This window comes from Opisthocomus hoazin, chromosome 9 (genome assembly GCF_030867145.1).
Source record: "Opisthocomus hoazin isolate bOpiHoa1 chromosome 9, bOpiHoa1.hap1, whole genome shotgun sequence".
Classification (NCBI taxonomy): Eukaryota; Metazoa; Chordata; class Aves; order Opisthocomiformes; family Opisthocomidae; genus Opisthocomus; species Opisthocomus hoazin.
The window spans coordinates 19,286,943-19,298,939 of NC_134422.1; the positions used below are offsets into that span (position 1 = coordinate 19,286,943).

At 44.4% G+C, this 11,997-nt stretch overlaps 1 protein-coding gene across 2 annotated transcripts in view; it reads right to left on the reverse strand.

The window, feature by feature from the left end:
• Nucleotides 1–11,603, reverse strand: part of PLA2R1 (phospholipase A2 receptor 1) — a 45,571-nt gene extending 33,968 nt beyond the window's left edge. The window contains exons 1-7 of one of the 2 annotated variants that reach the window (XM_075429907.1): nucleotides 11,491–11,603; nucleotides 7,688–8,071; nucleotides 5,286–5,453; nucleotides 4,016–4,189; nucleotides 2,207–2,320; nucleotides 1,393–1,536; nucleotides 170–358 (exon numbers count right to left, since the gene is read on the reverse strand). In XM_075429907.1, coding sequence (XP_075286022.1) covers nucleotides 170–358; nucleotides 1,393–1,536; nucleotides 2,207–2,320; nucleotides 4,016–4,189; nucleotides 5,286–5,453; nucleotides 7,688–8,071; nucleotides 11,491–11,581 — 1,264 coding nt within the window. In that variant the 5' untranslated portion in view covers nucleotides 11,582–11,603. The remainder of the gene's footprint in view (nucleotides 1–169; nucleotides 359–1,392; nucleotides 1,537–2,206; nucleotides 2,321–4,015; nucleotides 4,190–5,285; nucleotides 5,454–7,687; nucleotides 8,072–11,490) is intronic. The other variant, XM_075429908.1, reaches the window with a different exon arrangement.
• Nucleotides 11,604–11,997: the final 394 nt, after the last annotated feature.

Below are 11,997 nucleotides of genomic sequence, written 5' to 3' on the forward strand. Positions count from 1 at the left end.
ATACATTTTTAAGAAGAAGCACGCATCATGCTTTCTTTTTTTTGTAAGCATCATTTGGGTGTGCCATGCAATATAGCGTTGAAGTGGCTAACAACGTTAACAGGCAGCACGGAGGCGCATCACAAAACACTTCCAGAAACACTGCACACTTTTAACTCCCAAAACTCACCACTTTCAAGCAAGTTAAGGAGCAGCTCTGCATCTGCCATGGAGGATAGACTAATGAGCCCGCTATTGTCCTTCTGACATGAGATAAAAGCATTATTCCAGCTCTTCTCCTCTTTCTGCAGTCTGTAGCAGTTGCGATTGTGTGGGTACCATCCAGCATCACAACGAGTGGCATAATACTTCCATGTGTCTTTTAATTAAGCATAAAAAGTTTGTGTATGTTAGATAGAACTGCCAAGGTTACGCTATGTTTATAACACATTTAGTGCTATATTTTTATCTTCAAATGCTGAAAACAGAGTCGTCCAAGATGACTTAAGGAGGCCAGAACACGTGCTGTATGGAACGTTACCTACCAAGCAAACTGAAATTTCTCCCATTTCATGATTCAACCGTTTGGGCTGCTGGACTAGTGCAAACACACTAACGGATCTGTTCTTCAGTTTAAAACATGTTATATCTCCTTTATTACCTCTGAACCTGACTCAAAGTCAGCTAAAGCTTTTTCAGATGCATTATCTACAAAACGTTTGGGTAAGTCCTTTCTCATTATCTGAAACACGCAGGGAAACTGTCTTTTAAGTTATCAGGAAGAAGCTGATCATATATAAGTTGTTCTTATCAAATCATAAATTACTGTTCTAATAAACTCAATTCTGTGTTTTACTTTCCCACAGAATGAGAGTCTGAGGCATTCTATGTACTCTATATCCTATAGTCATTATACAAACACTTTAAAAAATGTAAGTACATATATAAAGACTTTAAAAAAGTTATGTACAATGCTTTTTTATATAAAGTACAGCATGCCATAAAACTAACTGCAAATTTTGAGCTCTGCTTATACAGCTTTCTTCTCTGTGGGCCACTGGTTAATTCCATTCAAAGCTGAAAACCTATTTTTAAACTCAAAAGCATGGCTCTATTGCAATATAAAGAGAATGAGCACTCTGTGAGCCTCTGATCATGTAAGGAACCAACTAAATGCTACGTATCTTTAAATTATTTGCTAGTTTTAAGACTCTCAGCATGTTTTCCAGGACTCCATCTAAACAGTCGGAAGTGTTAATACATCAGTTAAAGTAAACTATATTCAACTTAAACTAGCAAATCCATACACTTAGTCCAGCTAAGACTCTGTTCTGCTGACTTTATATTCAGGTGGCTTCCTCTTGCTCTCCCTCCCCACCCACAAACAGGATACAGTAGCACTGAGAGACTTACCCAGTGTTTCATGCTCTGTCTTATTTAAATATTTTTTGCATACAAAAGGCAATCCAGATTCACATAAATAACTTTGCCAGCTGTACTTCAATTTTGAATTAATCACTGCACAATGATTTTCTCTAAAATCGTTATCAGTGACATCTGCAAACACAATTTTGAAAAGCACAAAATTACAAAAAAATCATTTCTTACTTGTAAAATGGTGTTGTAAGGCTCTCTGCATTTTATTGAATGAATGTATAAACATCCCTGCACACCTAAACTTCTAGTAATACTACACCAGTACCATGGACAGCTGAACATCGACCATGATTTATACACTCGTGGCAATCCCTCCTTGGCTGCTGCTATCAGATGAGAGGTTGAAATAAGCCCTAGTGTCTACGTTATATATCCTGGTGGACAGACCTCAAAATGTAGCAAACCAAGTCACAAAGCTCATGTTAATGTGCTAATGTTAATTACAGCATGTTAATGTAAACAAATTGAAACTCCTTTCCTTCGTGAAACCAGCTGAAGCATAGCTTTTAAATATGCAACTGGAATCTTAAAAACTCCTTTAAAAGTAAATGATGAAAGGGCTAGATCATCAATGCTTTGAAGAGATCCATCTCAATGGATGCTACATATCCAGAAGGGACTTTTAGTTTATTAATATGCATAAATATTCCCACAGTAAAAAAGAGATACACTCATTCACTTGATTCACTTTTCAAACGTAACTGTAGGAACAGCACTCTGGTATCAAGCTGCAGCTACAGAGAGCATACAATTACACTGCTACAACATATCCAAGAGGAACATCTAGTACTTGCTCTCCAGTTCACAAAGGCTAGCGGTGCTCCATCTGACCACTGCCAGCCAGCATCCTCCTCCAGGTGGTTCAGGCCCATCCACAGCATCCCATCTGTGGCATTTAACTGCCCTGGAACAGAAAGAATAAACTAAGTAATACTTCATGCTTTCGCCATGTTTTAAAATACCTACAGGTATAGATCTGCTGTCCTGACTTGTTACAAGAGGAAGAAAACAAAACTTCAAATCAGTCTCCAGAAAGTTCAGCCTGTTTTTTCTGTCCTTAGAAAAAGTGTATTACTTTGTTAAACAACACAGAGATGAAAAGGAATAAACTCAGAAATCTGCATCCTTCAAGCTACTCACCCTGCAAACCCTTCAAGAGGAGTGTGGCCAGCAGGTCGAGGGAGGTTCTCCTCCCCCTCTACACTGCCCTAGTGAGGCCTCATCTAGAGTACTGTGTCCAGTTCTGGGCTCCCCAGTTCAAGAAAGATGAGGAGCTACTGGAGAGAGTCCAGTGGAGGGCTACAAGGATGATGAGGGGACTGGAGCATCTCTCTTATGAGGAAAGGCTGAGGGAGCTGGGCTTATTTAGCCTGAAGAAGAGAAGGCTGCGAGGGGACCTTATAAATGCCTATAAATATCTGAAGGGTGGGTGTCAGGAGGATGGGGCCAAGCTCTTTTCAGTGGTGCCCAGCGACAGGACAAGGGGCAACTGGCACAAACTGAAGCATAGGAAGTTCCGTCTGAACATGAGGAAGAACTTCTTCCCTCTGAGGGTGACGGAGCCGTGGAACAGGCTGCCCAGGGAGGCTGTGGAGTCTTCTTCTCTGGAGACACTCAAGACCCGCCGGGACGAGGTCCTGTGCAGCCTGCTGTAGGTGACCCTGCTTTGGAAGAGTGGTTGGACTAGATGACCCACAGAAGTCCCTTCCAACCCCTAACATTCTGTGAATCTGTGATTCTGTGAAGTTGTTGCTGAGGTTTGAAGTTAAATCTAGAACAGGCAGCTACAAAAACACTAGCCTGTTTCAGCTTTCCATAAACCAAACAACTTCCAGTCTCTTTACAGCCTGCAGGCATATCAAAAAACTACCAAAATAATTTTTAAAACTTCCTGTCAGCTCATATCCTGCAATGGAAAAATCAGCAGTAATGGGAAGCAATGGGCAAGACACCTGAGGCAGCCTTTCGCATAACAGCTCTACCATGCGTTCCTCCGCTTGCTCTTCTCCACACACGGTAAAGCACCCACGAAAGCCATGCTGTCAGAAGGCTCTGCAGAAGTTGTCCGAGATGCTTGCTGCATGGCAGAAGGCTTATCAGAGAAGCAATACCGTCCACTTATGAAAACAGAGTGGGCATTTTTCCCATACAGGACATTTACTTCAATTCTGCAGAAATGTTCTCGTCATTCACATTTGGTGAAGTCCAGCATGCAAAGAAAACTTAACAGGAGAAAGGGACACCAGGGTACATTGCAGAGAAGGTAAATATTTGCATAAGTCTCCAAAGAAAACAAACACACTCCATAACCACAGCTGCAAGAATGAATGGCATTTTCTGTGGGGAGGGAGAATTAAGACAATTACACCCTCACATAACACATATCACCACGTCTGCACCTGGATTATTAAGGTGGTGCCTTCACCCTTGCTTTTTCAAAGAGCTCTACAGAGGTGTGTTATGTGACGAAGCCTCGCAAGCAGCAATGGGAGAGACATCACACAGAGCATTAAGCTCCAAAGCTTACCCCTTTTTCACAGGTAAAGAGGAAATCTAACTACAGGTTTCCTACAAGGTCTGCAGAGAAATGTCTACTCACTGCTTAAGTTAGTTAGGTAGTTCTGCTCTTCGGGGTCGGTGATGCTCAGCAGATCTCCTCCTTGCTGCAGACAGGCGGCCCGTGCCTCCCGCCAGGTCAGCATGGATGCAAGGTTGAACTGGTAGCAAAGGTGCGTGTTGGGGTTCTTCTTCCAAAAAACGTCACAGCCGCTCTCTGCTCAAAAACAGACTTCTCACCAACAGCCCAAGACAACAAAATAATCAGAAATGTAACAACTCGAGCAATTCAATTAATTAATGACAGTAGCATCCCAATGGAAGCATGACTATGAACTCCTTTCATGTCCCTTTGTTAAAGAACATATGGAAATAGGGCATTAATGGAATAAAATGTTACTCCATATTTCATACAGTTGATAAAATACTCAGGAGTTGATCTGCAGCTGGTGGTGATTTTCACAACTCTCATGAAGCCAACAGAGCTATATTTTAATTTACACCAGCTGATCATTTGTTCCTAAAGGTGAATGTTGAAATATTCAAACTATGAACATCTCACCCAGCTTGTGGAGGAGCGGCCCCTGGATCTCCGTCTATTTTGTATTCAAGAGAATGAACTTACCATAATTACAAAGTATAAGCAAGGCTGAAAATGCCATCTATTATAATGGTTGCCCAGCAATCCCCATTACAAAGACATTTACAGCTGTTTTTAAGATGCTTAGGAACAGATCTCAAATGTAGCTTGAGCACGGAGGGCTTTTCCAAACCACTTTTTTTGGTGTATTTTGCTTATTTATGCAAGCAGCTGGGATATTCATGAAGATTATACATCCAAAATCTTTCTGATAGCAAGTATTTTTAAAGCTATTGCTTCTGAGCGTTTTAGGCCCAAGATGCGTGCAAGTAATGCACAGAAGGAATGTGCAAGATGTAACGCAGTCAAAAGCAGAACGTGCCTTTGCAAGAGCAACCCTTCCTTTTCACGCTTCAGAGAAGCCCCCTGTGTGTCACTGGGACAGAGGAGAGAGAGGTTTATCTGCAGGGTAAGGTCGATGGGCTGCGCGGAATAACATCCTTTTGCTCACCCCCCTGTACTTTTGCTTTTGGGATGAGGACTTGGGTCTCCATAGGCCAAGTCTGGTAAATTATAATAAAATTTGCTAAAGTCTTCTTTTGCACTTTTTAAAGGGACATTTCCCTCTAACAGAAGGGAAGTAACCCAAAACAGAGCGCGTCCTACAATTACTAATAAAGAACAGAGACACTATCGGGGGCCAGGGGGAGAAAGACGATAAGCAACATCTTACCAGCACTTGGGCAAAATCCCCATTTTTCATCTTGTTCATAGTGAGTTGTTATGGCACACCAGTCGAATTCCTTTCCATCTCTGGTACACTCATAATACCACTTGTTGTTATATTTAAATGGAAAAATGCATGGGAAACCAAAAGAATTTCCCAGCAAGGTATATGTTTCTGGAATAAACAAAATGCAGAGATTAAAAGAATGGAGACCACAGAAATTTCTTTGCCCTCATACTTCATTATTCCTGTTTTTAGCAGCAATGATCAAAATAAGATGTCTAAAGTTATTTTCTAATTTTAATTTATAATTGATAAAACAGCATTACAAGTATGTGCAGCATAACTTCAGTGAACAGAATCTGGAAATAATAGTTTATGAAATTTGTCACCATGAAATAAGGCACATTCTCATAACTTACTACAGCTGAAAAAAACCCCTACCAAAACCTGATCAATTAATACATATAATTTGCACTTACATTTCAGAACAACTACATAAACTAATAGCTAGCAGAATGCATGCTCAGATGCAAATTCTACTTATATTTTGTTAGTCTACAACAGACGAACCATTCAGCATTATTTCCCCTGCTCCTCCCACTCTTTATAAAGTGGATTTCTAATGTTGTTTCCATTCTCTTTGTCATTCTATGGGAAAGGAAATGTGAAATACAAAGGAATATTAAATAAGCTTTTAAAAATAATTTCTTATACCATAGGGAATAATAATCTAGCCAAATAACTGATGTTAGATACATCTGTTGTCACAATCAATTAATGCCTTATAAAATATTTAAAATATTTTCCTATTGCACATTGAGTACCAAAATATTGAGAGAATCCAGTGCAACTGAATGCTGTAAAAGCTTTACCTCAGCGAGTGTCTCCTTAACCTCAGAGCTTCTACAAAAGGTCAAAGAACCACAATCACACTTTGAATGAAATTGTTTGTCAAAGTTCCCATGTTGACAGCCTAAAGATCAAAGTCCTTCAACTACAGAAACAGTACATACTGCCAGGTTCCTAGAGGTTTCCGGAGTTAATGGCTGGCTGCGCTCATATAAAAAAGCAGTTTACACATTGCAAATCCCCTCTAAAGCCTTGTGATATGAACAGATGACACAAAGAACACAGGTTAAAAAAAGCAGGATGGCTTCTCTGCCTGCCTGCTACCATGCTGCTAGCTACAGAGGTGCAAGGGATTATCTCAGTCCTGGCAAAAAAACAAATTTGACAACTATAGACCTCTCACCACAGTTACATACTTTTTCTTTGAAGGTAGAGATGCCTCCCCAACCTGGTGGATGAACAGGCTGGCTTGCATTTGCATGTGCATAAGCTAAGGTAAAATGAGCAAAATAGAAACTGGAGGTGAAAGATATTTTGCCAATGCAATTAATTACTCTGGTCCTGAAACCAGGCTAGAAGCACCTGCCTGAGGCTGATCCTCTTCTCCCGGATGTCGCAGTACGATGGCTAAATCAGGTGTGCTTTCATCTTGCTATGTGTACTTAGCAAATGTGTAAGACTTTTTGTGGGTTTAAATATTTTCTGTCTGGTCTGAAGTATAAACTCCACTAGGTTTTAAAGAAGAGACTGGATGCTATAGTGCTTTCCCAGTTATCACAGCTCCCAAAGGAATGACTTTGGAGTTAGCAGAGTCCAAGTCCAGCTACACCTACAGAAGAAACGACTGAGACCAGATCTGCAACCCAAACACCCCATTCAGACGGGGAGAATCAACAGCTCCAGCCTGAGACATGCTATGCAAACACTAGGCCTTTCCTTCCATAAAAACGCCAAGGAAGGAGTCAAGGTACAGTCTGTCTGTTGCTGTTTGTAGTCAGAGGGTTTATCTTAGTCCTTATACCTGGAAAACTGTTCAGGTCTGCAGACCTGGATCTTGACATACATTCCTACGCCCTTGCTAGCTGTACAGCAGGATTAATCAAAAGCCTGATCTCTGCTCCAACGTTTGGCATGATCAGAGTCCAGGTGCTGAACATTGCAAACATTTGGTTCATGCATTCTGAGATCACAGACCGATTTTCAGTGACCGGAATTCCAAATCCTTTATTATCTCTCTTCGGGTTTATCTGATAATGAAAGCTGCAGAACAGGCAACAGCAAATCCTTAGTTCCCTTTTTTACTTTATAGAGGATTTGAAATGAGCCTTTTCTGGTTTGCAAGGATATTGGTGCTTTTTTCTGTCCATGTAACAGACAAGGAAAAAAAATCAGTTGTGTGCTATGCTCGCCTCAACCATTGCGTATAAAAACCCTAAACTTTGAGTCCCAAACCACAACAGTGGCTTGAAGCGATCATAAGCACCTGACCTTGTCTCAGAACAACTTCTGAAAACTTTTCCCATCTACATTGCTATGAAAAAAAAAATTATTTTTACCTTCAAATGGGTGTTCACAAAGGTCTTCATCATAGGACATGTACTGTTTCCACTGATCAGTAGATTTTTTTTTGGCCACAATACGTTTACTGTTTTCAATGGCTAATTTGTACTCTGATACACCAACCAATGCTTTTCCATCACAATTCCACCATAACGAGTATTGAGTTGAATCACATTCAAGCATACTTAATGGTTGTTCCAGTCTACTGATGTTCAGTCCTAGACAGGTACTCCTGCCTATGTTGAAAAGACGGCGATTGGATACCCATTTCCATAGCATGTCTTTTGAGAGCTGACCACAGTCTTCCAGAACAAGGCCAACTGTGTCCACTTTAATGCACATGTTGGAGTCTTCACTTTGGATAATAAATATCCCTTTATCTGTAGGAAAACAAAACAAAAAGAAGTTTCAGTCTGCAGAATACAGCAATTGATCAAATGGTTAAACCACAACAGTATCAAAAGACAACTGTTTTAGTTAGAGCTATTTAGGAAGAAAACTGAAAATACCCATTAGAATAACTGGCACTTCAAAAAAAAGAGTACTGGTCTAAATTTACTGCCAGCTAAGTTTTTAACATGTGAACTACTTGCAAGATCACACATACAAGGCTAGGTAATATCTGTCAAGTTGGATATCCAAAAAAAAAAAAAAAATTGGGGTGCCCAAAACCATCAATCATGTTCAAAGAGAAAAAAACACTGTTCACCAAGAAAGAGCCAGTAATGGAGTATAGGTTTAAGTGTCACAAGAAGCCACACTGTATATTGTAAAATAATTCTCAATCCCACCTGGCTGGAGAGCGCAATTAAAGTAAAAGCTAAAAAGTTTAAGACTGACATTGCCATGTTCTCTGGCATATCCATTCTTCACTTGCTGCAACTACAGAGGCAGAAAGAAAATATTTTGCATTGTAAATAGGATACAGAAAGGGTAGGATTTATCTATCCCATGAGAGCTGGTAGCCAAGGGTTAAACTATGCCTTCCCTATTGGATGTACATTGTCCAATCTTACATGACTATCCTGGACCACAGCAGATGTTGTGGGGTTAGCCTGACATCCCAGCTTTCTTGGAATCATGTAGAAATTCACTAAACTATGTGACATCACATTATAAGTATGTGGAAAAAAGTCAGCTGTTTAACATCTTGGGAGCAAATGTTTAACTGAGCATATAGACAGAAAAAAATGAGGCCAGCTGAGGAACTAGAAATCAGCAAAACACAAACCTGTAACAGCTCAGCTATTTCATTCACGCTGCAATCCAACAGTCATTAACCCATGCTGTTCCTCTCACGTTACTGGTGAGGTATTTATTTTATGCCTCAGCAGACGATGCATTGAGAACCTGAGCAACACTTCCATTTTGCCTTGAAATTTTACAGTGATGATTTCTGCCACATGTGCCTTCAGCTGCTGCAATTCACTACACCTAACATCCCGAAGCAGTAACTATAATAAAAACCCCCTCAAACTGACACAGCCCACATCTAAAGTACGAGATGAAGAGGTCCACCCAGATGTTGTGCCTGGGTTTAGTACATACAGTTTAGCTGTAGCTCTAGAAAACTAAGATTTTTCAAGCAGCAGTGGGACAGTGCTGTGCAACAGACAGACAGGAGATCAGCTCACCAATATAACGTGCACACACCAAGCAGGACAGAAAGGAGATACATATATATATATATTAGGGAGAGAGTTTTTGGTAACAGATTCTGCACAGAGCAGATCAAGCAGTCTGGCTTACACAGAAAACAGAGTCCCACTGCAGATTGTACCACTGGTAACAGGCTGGTTTCCACATGGCTATAGACAGTGGTAGCTGGTGATGGTGTAGCAGCAGGGGCCTTCCTGACTGGCGGCAGGTGGGAATCAGCCTGTTAGATGTAATTGCACCTCCCAAGCACCCAGCAGCTGGCCTAACCTTTTGGGGCAGAGCAAGGTTTCTTTAATCCATCATAGCTCTACAGCTCTCAAGTGTCTGAGCTCACTGAAAAAACATCAGGCACCACTCTGTGATAGATACTGAGCTTGGCCCTTTGCTTTTAAGTTTTCTGTGAAATTGTGCAGTCTGTACTGGTTTCATCGTCCTTATCCAACCCAATCCTCCATGGGCGTCACAAGCGTCTCTATCTACACAGCCAGAAAGGGTTTCTGCCTTCTTTCCCACAGCAGTCTTATCTGGGTTGACCAAGAAAATACACGGTTAATTTGCTAGATAAGTGGAAGAAGCTAGGATGTTGTTAGCGCCAGTAAACACTGATTAACAGCGTTAATTGACCATGATACTGGGATTCATGCTTAAATGAAGTTCTTATGCAAACTCCCAATCGACCTCCACCTCAACAGCCCACAGCAGCTCCCACGCAGCAACTTGCTGGGGGTGAGGGGAGCAACACCACAACCCAGACACGAAGGATTCTCAACCTTTGAATGCCTGTATCTGTAAGGCTCTTAAGAGTTGCAATGGCTGCTGAGAAAAGAGTCTTACACAGTCTACACAAATAACCTAGCTGGATGATCTCTGCGAGTAACAGCATGCTTCCCTGTTTCTTTCTGCAGTAACTTAGGCCAGCAACAGCCAGACCATAATCCTTGAGCCACACAGCCCCCTTCTGAACGTGGTTTCTGCTGCCCAACTACAAAACGCAAGCGGCAAGAGAGCTGTGCTGGCCTCAGGGCTGCCAGGTAATGGCTAGCTCAGGGAAGGAGACAGACATGAGAGATGGCAGGCTCAGCGACAGCTCCATGGACCCCTGCTCAGCCCCCTCCTCGCATGGGGCAACGAGACAACTGGAGCAACATCAAGCCTTGGGGATACCTCCAGGGGTCCCCTCCTTTCAGCTCAAGAAGCTCCACCACCCGTTTTACAGGTGCTCTCCTAGAAGAGTTTTATTACAAAGCTCCTGGGGTGGGCGAGGACTCTGTGCCCAAAATCCCGCAGGCAAAGAGCTGCAAGGGGCTCTGTAAACTTGCAAGCCCCAGAGGACCCAAAGAGAAAATGAGATAGCCTATTTTTTCGGAAATGACAGGGTGGAGGGAGACCTTTGGAAACATCCCATTTCGCCTACATCCAAGCTCCCCCATACAAGGCAACAAGAGACAACCTCACAGAGGCGAAGCCTTAAGCTGATGTGAAGCCACAGCTGAAGAGCTGGTAGCTGACGGGTACCTCCAAGTTCCTGTTTACTTAGGAACAACGCAGCTAACACGGAATAAATCGCTGTAACAAAACCAGGAGAACAAGATATCTCCATTTCCTTCCTCCTCACCTCCCACTTCCTTCCCCCTCGAAAAGCAACGAGAATTGCTTGTATGGTAATAGAGAAGATAACTGCCATTTACTGGAAGTGAGAAAAAAACATCTTCTATATTCCCTCCAGGTGCAACAAAAGCGATGGGCAGCAGAATAGTAAGCGGGGAGGAGGACAAGGGCGCAAGGCACAGCGAGCCGGACAGGCTCGCAGGGGTTCAGGGCCTGCCCCGGGCCCCTCCCGCCTCCGAAACCCCTCAGCCCGGTGCGGGGCGAGCCCTTCACCCGGCCAGGCCCGGCCCGGGCGGACCCCAGCGGGAGACTCGCCCCCGCCTTGACGCGTCCCGGCCGCCCGCAGCGCTCCGAGCACGCCGGGAGCGCGGGGCTGACCCCGAACCGGGAGGCCCGCGGGCTTCCCCACCCCTGGCAGCCCCGCACGGAGCGGCCGGGGGGCGAACGGCTCAGCCCGACCAGCCCCGGGGTGCGCCCCCACCCGCCATTCCCCTCGCTGCCCCCGTGGGCCGCCCGCGGAGGCGTCACTCACTCCGAAGGGAGGGCACCTCGTCCCGGCTGAGGGCGGCGGCGGCGCCGAGCAGCAGGCAGCAAGCCAGGAGCCGCAGCCGCACGGCCAGCATCGCCGCGGCACTGCGCCCACCCGCTCCGGCTCCGCGGGACGGGCCCCGCCGAGCCCTGCCCCGGGGAGGGCGGAGGAGCGATCCCACCCCGGCGGCGCCCCGCGGCGGGAAGGAGGGGCGGCCCGGCCCGGCCCAGGGGGGAGGCCCGCGGGCTCCCGCCGAGAGGGCGCGGGGGGGGCGGCGGCAGTCGCGCTGGAGCCGCCCGCCTCCCCGGGAGCAGGGCCGCGGACGGAAGCCCCGCGGCCGGGCCCGGAGCCGCGGCCCATGCTGCTCGGGCCTGCTGCCCGGGTCAGGGCTGCGGGTTCAAGCGGACAGAAAGCTCTGTATTCATCTTACTTTCCATCTGAAAACACGTTCTTTCTCATGCCTACGCTCCAGGTGCTGTTAGCCTAAAAAAGCACCAGAAAAGACACAGG